This window comes from Phocoena phocoena, chromosome 11, assembly GCF_963924675.1.
Source record: "Phocoena phocoena chromosome 11, mPhoPho1.1, whole genome shotgun sequence".
In the NCBI taxonomy this organism is placed as follows: Eukaryota; Metazoa; Chordata; class Mammalia; order Artiodactyla; family Phocoenidae; genus Phocoena; species Phocoena phocoena.
The window spans coordinates 21,234,929-21,259,308 of NC_089229.1; the positions used below are offsets into that span (position 1 = coordinate 21,234,929).

The 24,380-nt window shown below is 42.1% G+C and overlaps 1 protein-coding gene across 2 annotated transcripts in view; it reads right to left on the bottom strand.

The window, feature by feature from the left end:
- SLC17A8 (solute carrier family 17 member 8) overlaps positions 1-24,041 on the bottom strand; it is a 49,742-nt gene extending 25,701 nt beyond the window's left edge. For both annotated transcript variants that reach the window (XM_065887166.1, XM_065887165.1), the window contains exons 1-2: positions 23,941-24,041; positions 5,865-6,117 (exon numbers count right to left, since the gene is read on the bottom strand). In XM_065887166.1, coding sequence (XP_065743238.1) covers positions 5,865-6,117; positions 23,941-24,041 — 354 coding nt within the window. The remainder of the gene's footprint in view (positions 1-5,864; positions 6,118-23,940) is intronic.
- Between the last annotated feature and the right edge of the window lie 339 nt (positions 24,042-24,380).

The window sequence follows — 24,380 nt, forward strand, 5'->3', positions numbered from 1 at the left end:
GGCAGAAAGTATACAAGTGCATACTGTGTTAGATGGTGATCAGTGATAAGAAGAAAAAAATAAAGCAGAGAGGGGGACAGAAATGTTGTGTAGGAATGAAGTAGGGTGAAATTTTAGATAGAGTGGCCAGGAAAGGCTTCAGTGAGGAGATGATTGTTGAGTAAAGTCCTAAAGGAAGAAAGGGAGCAAGGCATGCTGTTCATTATCTGAAAAGAAAGCTTTCCAGGCAGAGAAATAGCAAGTGCAAAGGTCCTGAGGTAAGGATGCGTCTTGTGTGTTAGAGGAATGGCAAGATGTCAGTAGAGCTAGAGGGTAAACGTGAGGAAGAGGATAATAGGCATTAAAATAAGAGAGGTTCAAATGTTGAACGGCCCTTTAACTCATCATAAGGACCTTGGCTTTTACTCAAAGACAGAGGGAAGCACTGAGTGAAGAGGGACCTGATTTTAAGTCACTTTCCATGTCTTTCCTCTTCTAATCCTTACAACAGGTAGAGGTAACTATTATTATCTCATTTTTTATAGAAGAGGAAATTGAGGCTTAGAGAGATTAATTTACGTGTCCAAGGTCATACCAGCAGTTATAAAGACAGCCAAGACCAAGCCCTCTTACCTACTTGACCCCAAAAAACTGTATTCTTTCCATTGCTGCGGAGACTTGACTTTCTCACTGAGAAGTAGAGACTGGACTTCTTTGCCTTGAGTCACAGAATGCCCCAAGAATCCAAGGATCCAAGACAGAGGGCTCCACTTCAACCAGCAGCTAATTGTCAATCACCTGGTCCCTTGCTCATGTCTTTCTCTCTGACGAGATGGTGCTTCTGTCCATTTGAGAAATGATACCTGAAGAAGAGCACTTGTGCCTGCTGAGAACTGACTTTCATTATCTCTTGAGCCCATTACAATCATAATGGCCTCATGTCTGAACTATTATCATAAGCCAAGCACTGTGTCAGGTACTGTGTTAGGCTGAAAAAAAGGGCCCCAAACGATATATGCACAAAATCCCCAGAATCTATGAATGCTGCCTTATTCGAGAAAAGGGTTTTGCTGATGTGATAAACTCAAGGATCTTGAGATGAGTTTTCCTGGATCATCTAGCTGGGCCCTAAATCCAATGATGTGTCCTTGTAAGAAAAAGGCAGGGGGAGATTTGAGACATAAGAGAAGGTACACAGGAAGAAGGCCATGTGAAGACGGAAGCAGAGATTGGAGTGATGCTGCCACAAGCCAAGGAACGCCTGGAGCCACCAGAAGCTGGAAAAAGCAAGGAAGGATCCTCCCCTAGAGCCTTTGGAGGAAGTGTGGACCTGCTGACACTGATTCGGACTTCTGGTCTCCCCGGATATGAGAGACTAAGTTCCTATTGTTTTAAGCCACCATGTTTGTGGTAATTTGTTACAGCAGCCTTAGGAAAATAATATAGGTATTTAATATATTGGTGCCAGATTATCTCATTTGATCTGTAAAGCAGGCCTTTTATTCCCATTTCACAATAAGGCAATGAGGATTAGCAAAGAATTGCTAGAAATGCCAGTTCCTGGCTCCCTACACATGTTTCCTTCTAAGAGGATTGTCTTCCTCCCCCAGAGCCATGGGCCTCTCCCCTGTGACTGGACACCTGAGTAGAGGGAGCCAAGGCATGCGATGGACTCAGCCCACCTGTCTCTCTCTCTCTCTCTCTCTAATCTGAACCCAGAGATTCTAGTTAGACAATACTGAACACTTGAATTGAAACAAGTCCCACTGGAGTCAGGGCCAAGTAAGTCAGCTCCCCAGCAAGGCAACGGCTCAAAGAACTTCAGCTTTGGAGGGCAGTGAGAAGCCATGGAAAAAGAAAAAAAAAGAACTCCCCTGGTGGTCCAGTGGTTAAGAATCCGCCTTCCAATGCAGGGGACACAGGTTCGATCCCTGGTCGGGGAACTGAGATCCCATGTGCCATGGGGTAACTAAGTCCATGCAACACAACTACTGAGCCCACGTGCTCGGTAACCCACGCGGCAACTAGAGAGAAGCCCGTGAGCCGCAACAAAGAGCCTGTGTGCAGCGACTAAGACCCGACACAGCCAAAAATAAATAAATAAATATTTTTTTAAAAAGGAAAAAACAAAAACAACAGTCCATGGAGAGACCTGGGAGAATGGAGCAGACTCAGAGAGAAGCAGATGCAAGACACTGCACAGCAAGCAAGTTGGAGACTAAGCTAAGGATTTCCTAGTTCCCATGAGGTCCAGCTCCACTCTGCCCTTCCTGGCTCCTTTTCCTCCCCACAGTAGGGTACAGCCTGGATTTTAGTCCCACCTCAGGCTGGGCTCCCCTGTCCAGGGTGCAGACTGCACAAACATACACAGCAGATTTGCTTTCTGCCCTTCACTTTCGTGAGATCCCCTATAGCCCCACTGTAATTTCCTTCCTAACTTCAGCTGGTTTCCCTGCGATTCTATTCTTTGCAACCAGCAATCCCTGACCAAGACAGAAGGGCAGCTTGTTCAAGGTCCCAGAGCTAACAAACAACAGAGTCAAGTGTGAAACCGCGCCTGGCCAATTCCAAAGCCCAATTCTTCTTAACTCTACAGGGCTCGTGATTCATGAGAAGGAGTTTGGGTTTTTCCTGAGGGTAATGGGAACCAATCTCAAAGTTGCTCACACTTTAGTCATTTATTGCTCACCACATGCCAGACACTGTTCTAAGTGATTCACGTGTTTTAAAACTCATAATCATTAAACTAAAAATGATTACTCACACATCAACTAAAACTACCCTTTATACCACTAATAGAAAATATGCCATTTATTTGCAAGACCTACCAATTCACACTGCTTACTTCTCTCCCTCTGCTGAAAACGAAGATTTTAAAATATCTCAGTGCAAAATATCTAGTTTTTCTCCCATAAAACCAACCAAACAAATATACCAGCCATTGAGAGCCTTTTGTAATATACTTAGTGAAATCTTTGTCCTCGGGTTGAACATGCTCAGATGATTTCTAAGCTTTGTTCTATTTGGATAACAGAGAAATGGTCTGCTATAAATTGGAACTTCTGAAATGCTACTAAACTCCTAGTTACAAGGCCAGGGAAAATGATGTAAAGCATATTTTAGATCTTAATCAGTTTCTCTGAGACTCCAGAGGGCAAAACCATAGAAACTAGAGAGCACGCACAGCATTGTTCCTTAAGTTTATCAAAATGTCTTTTCCATATACCTCCAAGCAAATTCTGTTGACCTAGGCCTATCTTTTCAGGCAACAAACAACTGCAAACCAGCATATCATTTTGATCCGGGCCTCAGCAGACGAGTTTAATTAGCTGCCCTTGCTCACAAAAGCCTGCCAGAATGCATGTGATACACATCTGCAACCTCACTAATATACATCATTCTTTATTTTTAAAATGCATGACATGCCCCCTCACACCTCTACGGCCCTCCCTCCCCGCCTCAAAATAAACAACCAGGGTATCCTTTTAAAACAGATTCAGCTGTGGCATCAAAAAGAGAATGATTAGAAGAATCTCCATGGTACCCTTTTCTTCTGGCAGAATAATCTCTTAGCTAAAAAGAAAAAGGGAAAAAAACAATAAACAAAAAACCTGCCGGCCAACTAACGACTTCTTTTTAATGAATTGAAATCAAATTTTCCCAAACCGGTGCTTGACAGAAACTGTTCCACATAATGCTGGAACAGTTTCTGTCAAGAAACAGATGCGGCATGAAAGAAAGCATTCTGCAATCAAGTCCAGGAAACAATGCACACCACAGCTCCCTCTTGGAGATTCTCATAGGACACAACACAGTAAAGGCTCCCAGTTCACAAGACACCTTCTTCACAGCACAGCCTACAGAACAATGATTTCCAGACACCAGTTTGGAAAATTCTGATCTAAATATTTCCCCAGGGCTCCCCTGGTGGGGCAGTGGTTAAGAATCTGCCTACCAATGCAGGGGACACAGGTTCAAGCCCTGGTCCGGGAAGATCCCACATGCTGCAGAGCAGCTAAGCACATACACTGCAACTACTGAGCGTGCGCTCTAGAGCCCGCGAGCCACAACTACTGAGCCTGTGAGCCACAACTACTGAGCCTGTGTGCCACACTACTGAAGCCCATGCGCCTAGAGACTGTGCTCTGCAACAAGAGAAGCCACCGCAATGAGAAGCCTGCACACTGCAACGAAGAGTAGCCCCCGCTCGCCGCAACTAGAGAAAGCCTGCACACAGCAACAAAGACCCAACACAGCCAAAAATAAATAAAATTTTAAAATAAATAAACAAATAAATGTTTCCCCAAATATGGGCAGGGACCAGAGAACTATTAGATGTCTCTCTGCAAACAGATGGATTTCCACATGCGTCACTCCTGTGTGTGTGTTCAATACAATGAAACACGTATATGTTGGGTATCCACTGGGTATACATTTTCATTTTATTTTCCCATAATTTCAATCCTTCTCTAGGCCTACCATTTAGAAAACAAACCAGATTTTATCTTTCCAATGATTCATAAAATCAATACTATTTAAGTGACATCAGAGTGTTTAAAGCATTTAAGTGCTTATGACTACAACAGCCTTTGAACTGGGCCTTCTGCTTCCATTCACTCCAGTCCCAATCCACTGGAGATGACTGGCTGGGCAGTGATCATTCTGGAGCATGGATTTGGCCATACCACTTCTTTGCTTAAAGCCCACCCCTATCTCCCCTCATGGCTTACCAGGCTCTGCAAGACCTAACCCCACTTTACTTGCTGCCTCCTTCTCTTGACGCTCGCCCCGTGCTTTACATTTTTACCGGGGTTTCTTAACCTGGAGTCCGTGGATGGAACCATGTGGATCTATGAACTCGAATGGGGAAAAATCAGCATCTTTATTTCCACTAACTAAACTTTAGCATTTCCTGTAATTATGAATGTAGGAAACAAACCCCAGTCATTTATCAGTACCTGTGACTCTGTGACTAGTGGAAATTATAAATATGTTCATATCACATGATGGTTGTTGCCGCTATCTCAAACTATTGCTTCTCCTTCAGACTTCAAAATTACAGTAATTATTAGACCCATTGCTAGAGTTTGTCATCTGACATGTTCATAAAGAAGCCCATATGCTTCTATATCACAAATTCGATTTTTAAATATTTTGGTATCTTTATTTTATTTTATTTTTTTGCTTTATTTATATTTATTTATTTATTTAATTTTGGGCTGCATTGGTTCTTCGTTGCTGCGTGCAGGCTTTTCTCTAGTTGTGGCGAGTGGGGGCTACTCTTCATTGTGATGTGCGGGCTTCTCATTGCGGTGGCTTCTCTTGTTGCACAGCACGGGCTCTATGTGAACGGGCTTCAGTAGTTGTGGCATGCGGGCTCAGTAGTTGTGGCTTGCAGGCTCTAGAGCGCAGGCTCAGTAGTTTTGGCTCAATGGCTTAGTTGCTCCATGGCATGTGGGATCTTCCCAGACCAGGGCTCGAACCCATGTCCCCTGCATTAGCAGGCAGATTCTTAACCACTGTGCCACCAGGGAAGACCGATATCTGTATTTTAAAATGATGGGTTTTGGGCTTCTCTGGTGGCGCAGTTGTTGAGAGTCCGCCTGCCGACACAGGGGACACGGGTTCGTGCCCCGGTCCGGGAAGATCCCACATGCCACAGAGCGGCTGGGCCTGTGAGCCATGGCCGCTGAGCCTGCGCGTCCAGAGCCTGTGCTCTGCAACGGGAGAGGCCACAACAGTGAGAGGCCCACATACCGCAAAAAAAAAAAAAAAAACAAATAAAATGATGGGTTTCCTTTATAATCCTATGTGTTTTATTTTAAGAATTTAAAACATTAATACAGCCATGGCTGAAAGAACTCCCACCATAGACAGACACTGACCTGAATTTCCGGTTTTCCATCAACGTATATAGTGTTGTTGTTGACCATTTCCACAATGGCAACTCCAAGGTTGCACCGAATCCCAAAGGAAATGCAGAATCCCAGCCCGCTCATGATGGCAATGATGTAGCGCTTGGGGAGGCCACAGCAGTGGCAGTCACAGAGTGGGGGGCTCTGCTTGGATGTCTGCACTGGCCTTCCTTCTTCATTCAGCTCAATGTTACCTTCTTCCTCACTGGTCCCATCGATTTTCCTACAGTGGAAAAAGAGAGAAAGACCAGGATTACAGAAAAAAACAAAGTGTACTACAAAAAAAGAAAAAGTGTACCAAGAAAGAAAACAGGAAACCCAGAGTAGGATGCAGCCTGCATTTTTTAACATCATCATCATCATTATTACTAAAATAAATTATAATGGCTAAAATTACTGATATTCTGGATATCATATTCCACCCTTATAGGCATTAAGTTGTTTTAATCTCATAACAACCACATGAGGTAGATCGTGTTATCTTGTCCTTTTCTACATGAGGAAGCTAAGTCATCTATGGTGGGATGCAAGCCCAAGTCCAGAGTTTGTGTCCTCAACAATATGCTTGGGACTTTCCTGGTGATGTAGTGGTTAAGAATCCGCCTGCCAATGCAGGGGACATGGGTTCAAGCCCTGGACCGGGAAGATCCCACATGCCATGGAGCAACTAAGCCCGTGTGCCACAACTACTGAGCCTGTGCTCTAGAACCCATGCACCACAACTACTGAGCCTGAATGTCACAACTACTGAAGCCCACGCACCTACAGCCCGTGCTCAGCAACAAAGAGAAGCCACCACATTGAGAAGCTCGTGCACCACAACGAAGAGTAGCCCTCACTCACCACAACTAGAGAAAGCCCATGCACAGCAACGAAGACCCAACCCAGCCAAAAATAAATAAATAAAATAAATAAATTTATTAAAAAATATATATATGCTTTACTGAACTTCCTGCTGAAAGAGTATCCATAGACTTCATCCACATTGCATGACCCAGCTAACTATTATGTTTGACCTTAATTTTAATGTCACTTGAAGCTTTCTAAAAAGATATACAGTAGAAAATTAATGCAGATGTTTTTCTTTCTTCCTCTTTTTCTAAGTCTTAATAAAATACTAGATGGAGGTAGGGAGACACATTTTCTATCACAGCACACAACAAACTGGTTGTGTATCCTTTCTTCCTTAGGTGGTTCTTCTAAGGAGGTGATTCTCTGACAATTTTTAACCAGATGGTAGGATTTCTCACTGAGTTCTATAAATTCAGATTATGGTATATCTATTACAGTAAATTTACTCTCTTCTTTAAAGAAAAGAGTAATTGGGCAAACTGAACACAATCTGTCAATTATAACAGGAGCTGTATGCATCCTCTCACATATTGTAACCCTTCTGAGGATGCCCAATTAAGTTCCAAGTCTTTGTAAAAATAAGCAAAGCTTATACATTTTCCTGAGCATCATATTCACTAATAGCTAATACAGACCAGACTGAAACACAAATAATTTGCCCACCAATTCACAGAAGAGATAATCTTGGTAGCTTTTTATGACTCAAGCAAATGAGGTTAAAGCACATGTAGAGAGAAGCAAATGTACTGGATTTAATCCAGTTCATCAAATATTTATTGAGTGCCAACTGTGTGTCAGGCACTGTGCTGAACGTTAGGGAACAATAAAGAAGGGGACATGGTCTCTGCCCTTCTTCAGTTCTTAGGCTGTTTGGAAAGAAAGACACATACACAAGCAGCTATAATTGCTGGATGATGTAGGTTTTGTTGAAATCAAGGTGAAGAGCAATAGTAAAACAGGAAAAGAGCTTTCATTTTCAATGTGTGAGCTCAGAGTGGTAGCTTAATAAATGTGCAAGAATATGGAAGTAATCAGAAGAGAACTTCAGCAACCTCCCTGTGTACCTATCTACCTACCTGTATTTATGCTAATTTGTTCTTCCTTTGTTCTATGGTTGTCCATGCTTCTAGCTAAGGCCAACCTCTCTCCCTGGGCACTAGATCTCATTGCCTCTCATCTACTCAAGGAAATTCCTACCTCATACTTAATCAATTATTTTTCCTCTCTACTAGATCATTATTATTGTCTACAAATATGCTCTTATTTGTCCCACATTAAAATTTGAAGTAAAAACACTTTCTCTTCCCGCTACTCCCCTATTTCTCACCTTCCTTTTATAAAAAAAAAAAACAACTTGGAAGTCACTGTCTTCACTTCCCTTTGTCCCATTCTCTCTTGGACCCACTCCAACCAGGTATCCCCCAACTTGTCCACCAAAACTGTTCTTCTTAAGGTCATCAATGCCCTCTACGTCGCTCAACCCAAAGGCTATTTTCAGTCCTCATCTATTCAACCTATCAGCATCACTTGACACTACTGATTATTCTTTCTTCCTTGACTACTTTGTTTCCTTCACAGAAACCACACTCACTTGGTGTTCCTCCTAATTCCCTGACCACTCCTTCTGTTTTATCCCTTAAGCTGATTCCCTACTTCCTCAACCTGTAAACACTTGGATACCCAGGACTCAGTTCATAGATCTCTTTTGTTTTCTATCTATACTTTCTGCCTCTGGGCTACAGATACCATGCATATGCTGACAGATCCCAATTTTCATATCTAGACTTATTTGACATCTTCTTGGACACACGATCAGCATCTCAAACTTAACGTATCCAAACTGAGTTCCCCTAAAAGAAATTAATTCCTGAAGTCTTTCCCATCCCAGGTAATGACAAGTTTGTTCCTTTGGTTGCTCAGGCAAAAAACTTGGTGACATCCTGGATGCATTTCTTCTCCAATCTATGTCCAGTCTAGGAACCAGTGTCCCTTAGCTTTAATTTTTACTCTTCTTTTTACTTAGCTGTGTGACTTTGGTCTAGTTAACCTCTCTGGGCTTCAGTTTTCTCATCTGTAACCTGAGAATTATAATAATAGTTTCTTCTTCATGGGATTGTTCTTAGGATTGCCATAAGTGAATTATTATATTAGATCATTTAGAACAGAACTTGACACATGTGAAAACCCAATATATGCCAGCTATTTTTATTACATTAATCCTCATAACCATTCAATGAGTCCACTCTGCTGGGCTGAGCATTAATGCCATTTATTGTCATTTATATTGATGTCTAAGAGTCATTTGGATCATAAAACTGTTTATAATGTGCAGCCCCAGTGGTCATCACGAATTTCTGGCATCAGAACATATATAATTTGAATAGCATGGAAAACTGATGATCTAATATTGATACATTATTATAATAATATTAATATTCACTAGAACATGGATAATATATAACAACTACACTAATGTTTGTATGAAGAAAATTCAGTTCTTTCCCTCTGCCCTTTCCTCTCCCTACACTTTCATATAATGATCTTATTCTATGGTTAGAACAGCTCAGTGAGACAGGAAATCTAATGCTTCCATTTGACACAAATTATAACTGTAGTTCAGAAAGCAAGAGTGGATTGGCCAAGACCACAGAGCCAGTAAAGGGTAGGGGCAAGATGTGAAGCCTTTCTCCTGCCTTTCCAGCCAAGTTCCCTTTCATGTGAGTTTCCCAGCTCACCAGGCTGTGTTCTGTCTCCGTGATCTTCCTGAGTCACCTTGTCATCTCTTACTTTGTAGCCCAGTCACCATGGATGACCCAGTAGAGGAGAATACTTAAGAGAAAGGGCTCTGGAATGAGAGAAGCTGAATGCTGTTTCACCCGTGTGCCAGTTTCGTGACTTTGGCTCTAAGTTACTTGACCACTTTAAGCCACAATATTCTGGTATTAGTTTGCCAGAGCTGCCATATCAAAGTACCACAGACTGAGAGGTTTAAACAACAAAACTTTATTTTCTCACTGTTCTGGAGGCCAGAAGTCCAAGATTAGGGTATTGCCAAGCTTCCTTCTGAAGCTTCATTCCTTGGCTTGTAGATGTCTGTCTTCTCCTTGTATCTTCACATCATCTTCCCTCTGTGTATATCTGTGTCCCTCTGTGTCCAAATTTCCTCTTCTTATAAGGACACCAGTCACATGGGTTAGGGTCCAAACTAATTATCTCATTTTAATGTAATTGTCTCTTTAAAGACCCTATCTCCAAATACATATTCCTCACCAGGGATTAGATGAAGGCTGGGGGCTGCAATTATTGGGACACTACAAATTTCATCTGCTGATGTTTTTATATATATGGTAAGAACTTATTCACTGTGTAGTGTGTTTAAACATTTAAGTTTTATGAGCTAGTTCCTCCTTTAGAAGCTGACTATTCAACTTGTTCACTTTTTCTTTTTTTATAATAATTATCGGGTTATAAAAATAAGTTTATACTTTTGTGTTTTATCTGAAAGTAAGAAGCAGAAAAACTGCCTATAATTGCATAACATGGAGATAAGTATCAATACTTCAGTGTAATTCCTTCCTATCTTTATTAAAAATAAATAAACTGTTTTCCAACATACACACACAAAAAAAGTACCAGGAATTAGGACTTCAACATACAAATTTGGAGGGGACACAATTCAGTTCATAACAATCACCATCTCTAAAATGGGCTAATGATCATAGCTATGTCATAAGGTTGTTTTAATGATTAAATGATATGATGCATGTAAATTATTTAGTGCAGTGCCTGGTACATAAAAGAGCTTTCTATTAATACATGGTGAGTAGTATTATTATTGCTATTAATAAAATTGTTACCATTCACAAGCTTAGCATCTCTCTATACGCAAGCAGATGCTTTGGATGAAAAGTAACACAGACTAACATTCTCAGGCACTGTGGGGTCTTGAGGAGCTTAATTGAAGACAGACCCAGCTGCTGTGCTCTGAGTGCACCAGGGCTTTGGCTCGAGGACCACACTGTCACAGGCTGTTCTCCAGCAAGCACGAAGCACAGCAGTGATTTAAGGCAGACCCTTTCCTGCAAGAGGCAGGACTCCCCAGTGGCCTTGCCAAAACTTCCTAGTACCGTGGTAGAGTCTGAGACTCTTCCTACCTAAACTTTCTTCTTTCCCTCTCTCTTATGCAGATAGTGTGGTGGTCTGAATGCTCTCCCAGGCTCCCATAGCTCCTTCCCCTTCTCCCTCTCTTGTGCATCTATTCCAGTTTTAGCATCTGCTTCTTAGAGGACCTGAACCAACACAAGCACCCTCTGAGTGCATGGTGCCACCTGGGATGTCCTAAGAGCTTCCAGAGGGAGGACACAATAGCATGGGAGTAGATTTCCTTCAGTTTCAGTTTCTCTTGCCTGAAGTGGCAGCTGAGTCCGCAGGCTTCACGTGACCATGGGACCAGGAATGAGCATGGGTCAACAACTAGAGGAAGCTCCAGAGTTGTTTGTGACTCCTTTGCACATCCTGGGTGTGGCAGGAGGGGCACCCCTCTATCAACTGAAACTTCACTTCCACCAGAGTTAGATTTGGTTTGTTTTAAAAACAGAAAAATGATGACACATTACTTGTACAGCCAAGTTGCTCAGAGAGGAAGATTCCGAACTACCTCACCCTGCTTAATAGAACAAACCAGGCTTTGGGGCAGTCAGTTAACCCAGGTTTGATTGCCAGCTCTGCCACATATATACTAGCTGTGTGACTCTGGGCAAGTAGCTTGGCCTTTCTGAATCTCACATTTCCTCATCTGTAAAATGAATATAATATTTATCTCACAGAGCTGTTGTTAAGATTAAATGAGCCTACAATACCAAGAGGAAAATATTACCACCAGTAAACAGGTAGGTATTGCTTCAGTGTTAGGGACTGTACCATCCCTGATCCTGCCTAAGTGTTTTATACTTTCCTCTATGAGGGCACTTATCACATGGAGTTAGTTATTTGTTGTCATCAGCACAGTAGGTGTGGAGTAAGTATGTGTTGATTTGAGAATATGAATGAATGAAGTTCTCTCCGATAGATTGTGAGCATGCTGAGGGCAGGAGCCATTTCTTCCTCATCTTTATTCCTAGGGCTCAGTACGGTGCCTGGACTCATGAATCCCTAGTCAACTGAATGGAACTGAGGGATCAATTTTGGGCATCACTCCTGACTTACAGCTTTTACAGACAGAGGTAAGCAACTATTCATCCCTGCCCAGTGACAAGCTATTTTTTTTAAAGGGGTTTGGGGTTAAAAGAATAAGTGAGAAAAAGGAACTCCCTTCTTACGAAGTAGAGGACTTCAATCATGCATAAGTGCTGCTTATCATATTTGGTTTTCTATTGATGTTTGCCTGCAGCTGGTCTTTTAGATCAGAGAATCTTCATTCTTTCTAGGGTGACATTCATCGTTGCTGTTTCTCCAAATACAGATAGCTGCAGTCTGTGGCTGGGCTGCTAGCTCTTTATATACTAGACAAGTACAGGCCCACGGTTCACAAAAACAACTGTCCAGTAAACAATCAAGCCCCAGGATTATAATTGCTTAAGATATGCTAACTGGCCTTTAAGTACCTGCAGAACTATACTTCCAATTCAAATGTTCCAGTAATCATGGAGATTTGGTTTTGTTTTGCAGGTAATGGGTTCTATATAAGGAGCACAAATTGAATAGAACTAAAGATCATTTTATGACTTTAAAAAGTTTATTTACTTACTCTTTTTTTTTAAAGATTTTTTTTGATGTGAACCATTTTTTTTTTTTTTTTTTTTGTGGTACGCAAGCATGTGGGATCTTCCTGGACCGGGGCACGAACCCGTGTCCCCTGCCTCGGCAGGCGGACGCTCAATCACTGCGCCACCAGGGAAGCCCTGTGAACCATTTTTAAAGTATTTATTGAATTTGTTACAATATTGCTTCTGTTTTATGTTTTGGTTTTTTGGCCACAAGGCATGTGGGATCTTAGCTCCCTGACAAGGGATCAAACCCGGACCCCTGCCTTGGAAGGTGAAGTCTCAACCACTGGACCACGAGGGAAGTCCCTTTATTTACTTAAGTCCTAACCCCCAGCACCTCAGAATGTGACTATATTTGGAGAAAGGGCCTTTAAAGAGGTAATTAACATTAAATAAGGGTCCATATGGGTGGGCCCTAATCCAATACGACTTGTGTCATTACAAGAGGAGGAAACCTGGACACACAAAGGGACCCCAGGAGAGCACATCACCAGAGTAAAGGTCCTGTGAGGACACAGAAAGAAGGCAGCCATCTACAAGCCAAGAGAAGAGGCCTCAGAGGAAACCAAGCCTGCCAACACCTTGATTTTGGAGCTCCAGCTTCCAAAACTATGAGAAAATAAGTTTCTACCCAGTCTGTGGCACTTTGTTTTGGCAACCAGAGCAGACTAATACAGTATTCTAATTTGCCTTCCAAAGGCTCACGTTTACATTAGCTTGTTTTTCACATAATCATCCAGCCGCTACTCTACTGGAAAAAGGAAGGAAGTTGAAGGATATGGACTACCTTCTACACTGCAGGCACCCCATAAGAGAGAGGGAGAGATCTTCAAAACAATCTTGAGAAGTAGGATTTATCCCCATCTTACAGCTCAGAAGACCAAAACTCAAAAAACAAACAAACAAAAAACCTTGCCCAGGAGTCACCCAGTTGCAGTGGGTGAGGTGAAAACATAATCCAGATTTGATATCAAGCCTGATCCTACATAGGAACTAATCAGAAAGCACCTTAAAAATATTAAGTGCGTCACCTAAATAGATGTTCTTTAAAGGTTCTAGAGAAGCAGTATTGAAGAGGGATTAAGAGAAATACTGTATGATATCACTTACATGTGGAATCTAAAAAATACAACAAACTAGTGAATAAAACAAAGAAGAAGCAGACTCACGGATACAGAGAACAAACTAGTAGTTCCAGTGGGGAGAGGGAAAGGGGGAGGGGAAATATAGGGGTAGAGGGAAAGAAGGGATATTATGGGATTATATGAAATCATGTGTGTGAAACTTTTGAAAATTATAAAGCACAGTAGAATTTAAAGAATTTTTCATTTAGTTAAAAAAACCAATTAAAAAAAAGAGACAGGGGCTTCCCTGGTGGAGCAGTGGTTGAGAGTCCGCCTGCCGATGCAGGGGACACGGGTTCGTGCCCCGGTCCGGGAGGATTCCACATGCCGTGGAGCGGTTGGGCCCGTGAGCCATGGCCGCTGAGCCTGCGCGTCCAGAGCCTGTGCTCCGCGACGGGAGAGACCACAGCAGTGAGAGGCCTGCGTACCGCAAAAAAAAAGAGACAGAACATGCTCTGTAGTCAGGCAGTCCTGGTCCAAAGCTGAGTCTGGTATTTATTAGCTGTGTAACCTTGAGCAAGTTACTTAACCTAACTGAGCCTCAGTTCCATGAATGGAGGATAGAACTATTGTGAACACTAAATAAGATAAAGTTTATAAAGCACTTGATAAATAATCGATAAATGGAAACTTCCAAAGGAAGGAGGAGGGACTTAAAGTCTGACTCCCAGAGCTAGGTTAGGATTTGAAATAGGATCTCATCAGTGTGGCTTTCAGTGCTCCAGATTCCAAAGGATCTCAAGAAAATGCACCTGGTCAACTCCCACCCAGCCAATACTCTCACAGTACCTGTTTTGGTGTATTTTTTAAAGATATTATTTGCCTCTTCCAATAGACTATAAACTCATAAAGTCTGAAACCAAGTATCCCTAGTACCCAGCATAGTTCCATAGATTTTGAGGTGTTAACCTCTGCTGTTTTTGTTTTCCTCCTGGAGTTTCACTCTTTCCTGTGCCCTCATAAAAGCAGAGAGTCAGTACGCCTTACCCAATCAGGGAATGATAAGAAGGGGATAAAGATGGTGGGGCAGGAGGATGTGGAACTCGTCCCCTGCCCCCACCTTATCCCATGAACACGTACGTCATAAATACATCTACATGTGGAACAATTCTCACAGGAAACTGGCAGAAAGACTCCTATACAACCAAGGCTGAAAGAAAGATCCACATAGGATCGAGTAGGAAGGGAAGACAAGTGATCAAGTCAAGACCTGTGACCCAGGGAGGGGACTCAGAGGAAAAGGGAGATCACACAAGCAGACATATTGGGTCCCCCAGTCCTGGAGTCCAACACAGGGAAGACAAGTCTTCTTGGCTGGTTGGAGGTCCAGTGGGAAAATGGACAGCAGGGAAAAAAGACTTAGACTCTATGCTTGCTTATTCCAAAAGCCTAAGCTACAGTGACGAAGCAACAGCCCAATGGCCACATCTGGCCCATAGACATGTTTTTTGTATGGTATGATGCATGTATAGAGTTTTGGGGCTTTTTTTTCCAGAATTTGGATGAATTGCCAGAGTTTAAAAGTTGGGAGATTGCTCCAAAAACAAACAAACAAAAACGCTTGGATTTCTGGCTTATTTTGAAAACTATAAGTCTGGAATTATTAGGTCCACATTCTCTCATGGCTATAATTGACTCTCCTTTTAAGTACAGTCCCCACCACTCTCTACTGTCACCCCAACACTGAGCTCAGTTGCCATTTAACATTACACTAGCACTGTTGCTTTCCTTAAAGTTAAGAGGAAAGGAAAACATATTTTGTACTCATATCTCTATCAGATGAAGAAAAATAGCTATGTTAGCTATGATGTAGACTCGGCCAAATCAGAAGTGTGTGTGTGAGATTTAGGTGCCAAAGGAAGTAATGAGAGGAGGATGCAGTATGCAGGGGAAATGTCAATGCAAATGGTGACACATGCAATGGTGGAGGTAGCTGGTTCCTCTGTGACTCTGTGGCAGAATTCTGGAACATAATTAGTACCTAGAGACAAGCATTGGTAGTGGCTTTGCTTTATCTAGAACATTCTAGTGATATGACATAATATGTTCTCTGTTGCCTTTTTACTGCAGGTAGAGTGTCCAGATCTGGTCCTCCCAAGGAGTCTGAAAGCTTACTAGTGTGCTTTACTAAATTTCATTCCACCTTAGCTAGAGTGGATTCTCATAGTTCCGCATAGTTCTTTGTGGAAGTAGAGACTATTTCTGTGTGTTGGCATCTAAAATGTGTCCTTGTCATAAAATACAATGTGGCCTGCTTCACTCTATAGGTACTGAGTCTATGGTCCTAGCACTAACCTTGAAGAAGCACTTAGAGGACTTGGTTATTGTAAAGATATTTGTGGGAAATTGGGGAAAGAGAAAATAAGCCCTAGATAAGGAAATCTACTGCCAGACTAGGAGAAGATAAGAGATGGTTAGAAGAGAGAGGCTAAGGGTCTAAAAGCCGAAGGGTCCTGTGCCCTGCTGCTTGGAAAGACCCCTGAGGTGGGGAGTCCTTAAGAGAATGTCGTTCTAGGAAGCAAACCCTAAGAATGAGATCTTAGAGTTTGATAGCTCACTAACTGGCTGGGAGTGAGGACCCCAACACTGGCGGTAGGTGAATGTTGATAGTTCCCAGTATGTGGTACCAGTGCAAATGCTGAGACTTTCAACTGTGGTGAACTGGGCTGGGATACAGGTGGAAGGGGATGCAGTGGTTCACGCAATACCTCTGGTACTTGGGAGGTATAGGAGAGATAGCAATTTCTCCACAGAGTTGAGTGGCTATTGTTAGATGCCACTGATGCCCTGAAGAAAGAAAATCACAGGATTGGGGCAATCAATTACCAATTTAAAAGAAAAAGTGAGCATCTGTCACTTCCTTGTCAGCCTTTAAAGAGACCCTCATCTCCTGCAGTTGGAGGGCAGACATAGTTGAAGATCAGGCACAAGACTTCATTGTAAAAATGGCAGAATCCCCTCTGGGTGGGGGCTGGACTTAGTGACTTGCTTCCAAAGAATAGAGCATGGAAAGAGAAGATACCTGGCAAACACTTCCTTAACCAAGCAATCAGGGTTAGCATCACTAGTGATAAGTTATGTTGATACAATGTACCCCTCCCCCATATGATGTGATGAGAAAAGCATTTCACCTTTGTAGCGTTCTTCCTAAAAACTCACAATCCTAGTCTAATCATGACAGAAATATCAGACAGCTCAAACTGAGGAACATTCAACAAAATACCCAACCAGTATTCCTCAAAACCGTTCAAGTCACGAAAAACAAGAAAAGGCTGAGAAAGAGTCACAGATCAGAGGAGACATGATGACTAAGAGCAGTGTGGTATCCTGGATTGGATCCTGGAACAGGAAAAAAGACATTAATGGAAAAACTAATGAAATTTTAATGAAGTGTTGGAGTTGAATTAGTAATGCATCGATGTTGGTGTCTTAGTTTTGACAACCGTTCCATAATAATGTAAGATGTTAAAATTAGAGGAAACCAATAAGGAGTAAATAGAAAAGCTCTGTACTATATTTGCAACTTTCCTGTGAATCTAAAATTATTCCAAAACAAAAACTTAGTTTTTAAAAAAAAATAGCAGAACTCCAGAGAAGGTAGAATTCTGAGGCTGGGGAGGTCTCTTACACCCAAGCTGAGATCCTGATAAGAAATGGCATCCTAAGAACTTGGGATGCTAGGATACCCGAGTACTGGGTTAAAGGGTAGATGCACCTGAACATCTAAAGCCCTAGATTCCTCTGAACCCTCTGGACCTGCAGATGCAGCCATGCTTCTTTTTGGAAGACCGATGTCCCTCCTCCTTTTACTTGAAAACTAGCCTCAAACGGAGCAGGTGATTTATGAGATGACGCTGATGCTCTTCAAGATCTGCTCCCACCTCCCTTTCTGACCACCAGACCGATAATTAGCACCGAGTCCCAGGCTGGAAAAGATTAGGCAAATATTGGGTGTGCCTGCCAATGAAGGGAGGGGTTATACACCAAGAAACAAGCAGGATCTGACTAACCTTTACCAGCAGGAAGCAGAAAAGTATGCCTGGGGATGGTTTCTGAACGTGCTGGCTCTGAGGGAGATGTAGGGGTAATAAAATTGGATCAGGAAGAGTTTGTCAATATGAAAGTTAGGTTGAATTATGTTGCCTTCAAAGGATAAGTTCAAGTCCTAACTCCTGATACCTGTGAACCCGACCTTACTTGGAAATGGGTTCTTTGAAGATGTAATCAAGTTAAAACAAGGTCACACTGGATTACTGCAGACCCTAATCCAATGACTGGTGTCCCTATAAAAAGAGGGAGCTTTGAACACACAGACAGAGAAACCCAGGGGGAGAAGGCCATTTGACCACAGAGGCAGAGACTGGAGTGATGTGTCTACAAGCCGAGGAAGGCCAAGGATTCACCAGCAACCACCAGAAGCGAGGAAGAGGCAAAGATGAATCCTCCCTCAGAGCCTTCAGAGAGAGCATGGCCCTGCTGACAGCTTGAGTCTGGGCTTCCAGAACTGTGAGAGAATAACTTGGAGCCACCAAGTTTGTGGTGTTTTGTTACAGCAGCCCTAGGAAACTAATGCAGGGGGCATTCCCCCATGACACAGGATTTAACATCCTGGCAAAGGCCAAGAAAATGACTCTAATGAGCTCTTAGTGTGGCTCTCAGAAGCTTAGACAAAGTAGAGATGCCAAGAGGAGGCTGATGACTTTAAAAACATAATTGTGCATTAATTTCTAGTAATCAGTGCATTGTGGTCAGAGATTAGGGCCGCTATGATTTTTTAAATAACTTGAGAGCTTCTTGGGGTTCAGTAATTGAGCAGAGCACATCTTTGAAGTAGATTTGACTATCAGTGACTTCCTCCTTTCAGTCTGACCATGAGTGAATTCCCCCTGTGAACGAGAACCCGAGGAAGCCAATTTATGGCAAAGGAGGTATCTCAGAGGTACATGACAATGGGATCCACTGGCTCTACCACATAACCCCCACCTTCCAGGAGCTGGCTACTTGCCAGAGCTGAGGAAGCCTCTTAAAGAAGCAGCTGAGGCATCAGCTTAGAGATAAATTTCTGTGAGGATAGGGTGCTACCCTTCTGGGTGCAGTATATTCCATAAATCAACAATTATTGTATGGTACTCTGCCCCCAATAGGTAGAATACATGGGCCTGAGAAACAAGGGGTTAGAAGCAGGGGTGGCCCCACTAACCATCATTCCCGGTAACCCACTTGAGGGCTACCTCATCTCTTCAACTTTAGGCTCTGTGGATCCAGAAGTCCTAATCCCGAAGAAGAATTCTTCCACTTGGGAATACAATGAAAATCCCATTAAGTATATGGCTATGACTGCTGCCCAGTCATTTGGGGTCCTCACACCAAGAGCAAAAGGGAAGGCCAGGGGTCACCACTGTAGCAAGGGAAATTGGTCCTGATCCGCAGGATGAGTTAGGACCGTTGCGTCATCACAGGAGCAAGAAGACATATGTTTGGCATTCAGGGCATGCACTAAAACATCTCCTGATATTGCCTTGTCCAGTGTAACTCAAATACAGCAACCATAACTGGTAAGGGTATGTTAACCAGGGCATTAGACCCCTCAGGGATTGAGGACTGGATCAACCCACAAGGCAAGTTAACAGAAGTGAGGGGACTCGAGAACGGGTGGGAAGGAGGGACCAGCCAGAGCAAAGAGAGCTAGTGCATCCCACCAACTCTTCTCCTGAAGGTTCCTCAGGAATTATGACCACAGGGTCTTGGAGAAGCTGGACCTGGATGGAGTGAACTGAATGTGCGAAGCAAGTGGATCTGTATGGTGCAATGAGTGCACAGCCCAGGTCCCTTTTCTCAAGCCAGCACACTTCTACAGCTGCTAATCGTTTGCAACTGCTCACTTCTTAGGAGAACTGCCCACCACTACATGGCCTCCATTATAAACCTCCATCTCTGCTGGGGTACCCACAGTCAATGACTGACTGATGCAGAGACATAAAAGATTGGTCCCTTTGCTCAAAGGGACAACCCAGTGCCAGTTATGCCCCAGAGCTTTCCACTGTGACCTGGCCCCTGTGCGTTACCTGAGATCACATCTTTGCTTCGTTTTCTCCTTTCCTATCCTGCTTTACTTCCTCTCTCCCAATTTTTCCAGGAAGAGCTCTCCTCAATAAATCACATCCAGACACACACATCCCAATGTTCACTGAAGCACTATTTACAATAGCCAGGTCATGGAAACAACCTAAATGTCCATCAACAGAGGAATGGATAAAGAAGATGTGATACATATATACAATGGAATATTACGCAGCCATGAAAAGGAACGAAAGTGGGTCATTTGTAGAGATGTGGATGGACCTAGAGACTGTCATACCGAGTGAAGTAAGTCATAAGGAGAAAAACCCACAAGGCAAGTTAACAGAAGTGAGGGGACTCGAGATCGTATATTAACGTACCCACGTATAATATCGTATATTAACACACATATGTAGAATCTAGAAAAATGGTATAGATGATCTTATTTGCAAAGCAGAAATAGAGACACAGACGTAGAGAACAAACGTATGGATACCAAGGGGGAAGGGTATGAATTGGGATTGACATATACACATTATTGATGCTAGGTATAAAATAGATAACTAATGAGAACCTACTGTAAAGCACAGGGAATTCTACTCTATGCTATGTGGTGACCTAAATGGGAAGGAAATCTAAAAAAGAGGGGATATATATATACGTATAGCTGATTCACTTCACTGTATAGTATAAACTAACACAACATTGTAAAGCAACTCTACTCCCATAAAAATTAATTCAAAGGAAAAAACAAAAGCTGGCACAGGAACGGGTCCAGGGAGCTCCAGTAAGAGTGCAGAGTGTGGCTGGAGTGGGGTGAGGCAGGCAGTGAAGGTCAGAGATGAAGTCAGATTTCTCAAAGTCCTACAGATCAGGTAGGACCTTGAAGGCCATTGAAAGGACACTGGCTTTCACTCTGAGTGAGGTGGGAAACTGGGTGAGGGGCAGGCCTTAGTGGTGAGCAGGGGAGAGATGCTATCTGTTTTAATAGAATCACCCTGACTGCAACCATGGGAGCAAGCTGCCTGAGGTTGTGCAGGCAGAAAGTAAATGATGTCACGGCAATTGGAATCCAGGATCACCTGATCTCAGAGCCTGGTCTCACAGACTAGCCTTTGTCTATGGAGCAGACAGTGCACGGCTGGTACATACATTCAATACACAACCGCTGAATGCTGAAGATGTACACAATACAGGGATTGGTACCATCACTTTAAAGGGGAGATATGAACACCTAAAAGGAGACCAGACTCTCGCTCAATCTCCCTTGGGGAAAGCCTTCCATACTATAACTAATTAGGATAAAAGCGCATGCTTGCCTGAAGATCCAGAGGTTGCTGGCTACTTGGCAGCCCAAGTAAGTCCCTAAGCCTAAGTGAGTGGTTAAATTTCAAGACAGCAAGTGGGAAGAGCGGACAGTTGATTGGAGTGCGGCACAGGGTAATGATTAAGAATGGCGGGCAGAGATGTCTGGTCTGAAACCCAGCTCTGCCACTTCTGAGCTGTGGGCAATTGACTTAACCTCTCTGCCTCAGTTTTCTCATCTGTAAAACCGTGATTATAATCGGCCCTACCTCACAGGATTGTTAATAGAATTAAATAATTTTACGGTACCTGGAACATACTAAGTGTTTATTATTATCATTTATTACACATAAGCAATTAGAGGGTACTCATATTATCATCTAAGTTGGAAAAAATCTGTATATCAGTTTTTGGACATGAATTTCCAAATGTAATGCTGTCTACCTGTTCCAATACTGGACGATAAGTGAATGCATCATCTTTCTTCCTACATTTGAAAACTGTTATTGTACCTTTAGCTGATGAATTGTTCAGCTGCTTCTTATCAATGACGGTCTTTAGAAAGATTAATAATGCCTGACTCTAATCAGCCCCATGTGCAAACTTCAGATGTTTCCTGTGCATCTGCCACTCCCCTGACCAAGAGGAACACTCCGTGATCAAAAAACATCTAAAAACGCCATCTACATGATGACCTCAGCCTTAAACATTATTAGACATTTATGATTTATACTGATTGCTAAGTTAGAAAGTCGGGATTTCTAACTTCCCAATATTCCTGCCCCTTACAAAACAGAAAACAGTTCTTTAAGGTCTTTTTTTTTTTTTTTTTTCCACATTGGATTCCATCAACTGGTTTTAGGTAAAAATCAATGAGGGGAGGGAATGTCCATTACATGCCAGGCTCTGGGCAAGGCACTTTATATATAATTATCTTATAGACTTGAGGTTAACACCAAGTGCATGGCAGAGCTGTTTTTGTTGGAGGAGCCCTAATTCTGGAGCATTGCTCAAAGACCACTAGAGCTGAGGATCCATCAACTTAGATCGACGGTCAATTAATGCCTTTTTTTCCCCTTCCTTTGCCAATCGTGTCTCTCTAGGGATCAGTGAAAGAAGAGGTGCAAGTTTGGCTTTATTTATTCTAAAAACATTCATTCCACAATTATGACGACAATGATAGTATCTAGCATTCATTTAGTGTATTCTCTGTCTCCAGAACTGGGCTAGCTGCTTTTTTATTGTTCCATGATGCAGTTCTGAGGAAACTCTTCAGAGTCCTAGACACATAACTTAATTTGGGGTTGAGCTCACACAACTTGGAAATTACTAATTTTGTTATATCCCTAAGTAAACCAATCTGGTAAACAAAAGGATCTTCAAGTTTGGATCATCCAATCAAACACAGTAAAACCAGCATTTAGGTTAAGTCCCTTACTGAAAAAAGTGATTAAATTTTAAAAGACAATGTTGGAAAAGAACACTCCTAAGTACTTTTGGTTGAGTATTTTATAAACTAAGGCACAGAGTTTGGTGATTGTAATGGTGACTAGTCCAAAGTCGTGGTTTTTATTCCTGACTTTGTCAGATTCCTTTGTCATCACTTGAATATGCCAATTAAGCCACTGTGCCTTCCTTTTGCATTTTTAATCAAATGAACACCACCATACGATGTTACCTGGGAGTGCTCAATGGAAGGATAAAACACTCTTAAAAGAATAGGTTATTGTAATCATTTCCTATGTTTGGCTGGTTTATCCTGCTGTCACTGAGGTAGGTTTTCATCTATACATGATAATTCAGTGTAGTTCTGATGGAAAGTTTTTTGTTTTTAATTACCAAAATAATAAGGTGCCCAACCCAGTTCTCCTGCTAAGCTCATCAAGAGTGATACAATGGAAAATTTAACACTGACAGGAGCCCCTGTGTTGTAAAATACAAGAAGTGGAATGAATCTCAGTGTGCCTAGAAATAGTCCTTCAAATGCTAGTTTTTAAATTTAAGAGAAAACATAGATAGAAAAGTTAAAAGAAGATGCTAGGTGGCATTTTTCACTCACCAGGATTAGAAATAATCATAAAAAACTTATCAAGGATATTTTCACATTTATTTATGTCAGAGAGATTAAAGGAGTCATTTTACCTTGTACATAAGGACTGCTTATTAATTCATCTATAAGACCTAGGAAGGCATTTACTATGTCTACTTTTAAAAATCACAAATTAAAATATCACATCATTTCATTCATTTATGGCAAACTCTCTTCCAATGGTAATATATTTTACTTTTTAAAAAAAGATTTATTTTTTGGTTTGGACAAAAACATTCAATTCAGTGATAGTACTTAACACTTTCCCACTTAATCATGTAAGACTTTCTGCTTTAAATACTAATTTTTTAAGTTACTTTCTTCACACCATTGTGTAATTATCTTTCTCTTTGAAAACTACCCAATCAAGAACCACTTTATATAGTGTATATTACAAGCTACACAATTTGCAAATACCTAATTTTCATTTATAGTGAAAAATGAAGTGAAAACTTCTTAAAAATTATTTCAGCTCAGAGCATAACCATATAAAGTGGTTCCTGATTTTGTTATTAGTATTGAATTAACATGAAACATTATCTCCCTAAATCTTTTCTAATTCAATGCCAAACACACAATAATGCAATATTACCATCTCCAATAAGTGCTAATCCTACTGTATAAGCAGAATGTTTGTCTTGATGTTTTCCTAATTCAACCTTATCGTTTTCATGCATCTTTTCCTCTAGGCACATAGTCTGTTGGAGCAAGAAGGGGCTCCAGAAGCCCTTTAATCTGACCCACTCACTCCTTTTTTAAATGTGGCTTTAAAAACATGAGGCATACTCTTTCAAACACCAGCAATGTGAAGCTACTTGGAAAGAAACCTAAAGTTTGCATTCAAACTTTACCTTTGTAAAATCCCCAACGAATCCCCCACAGCATTCTTCACTCCTTCCTTTCCAGGTTTCAGAAATTTTTCTTTGAAGGTATCAAATGCTTTAAAAGGCATTTTGAAAAGGGGGTATCTCCAAGCCGTCAACAGTCAGTCTCGGAAATTGTCATCCTTTCTCATTTCCAGCGTGGGGACCACTCTGCTTTCCTCGATGAACCCCTGGAAGTCAGTTCTCATACAGGTGACTACTAAAAATCAAAAAGAAGATGAAACCGAGCCCAGATCTTTCAAGATGAGACAACACCCCCTGCCAAAAAAAGGAGAGGCCAAGTGGTGTGTGACTGGGAATTCGGCCCCTCTCAGCTCCCAGCTCGGCAGCAGCCTGTGGTGCTGTCTCAGGCAGCCACTCTCAGGCTGAGCGCAGCCGGGCTCCTGCCCTGGGCTGCAGCTGGAGAA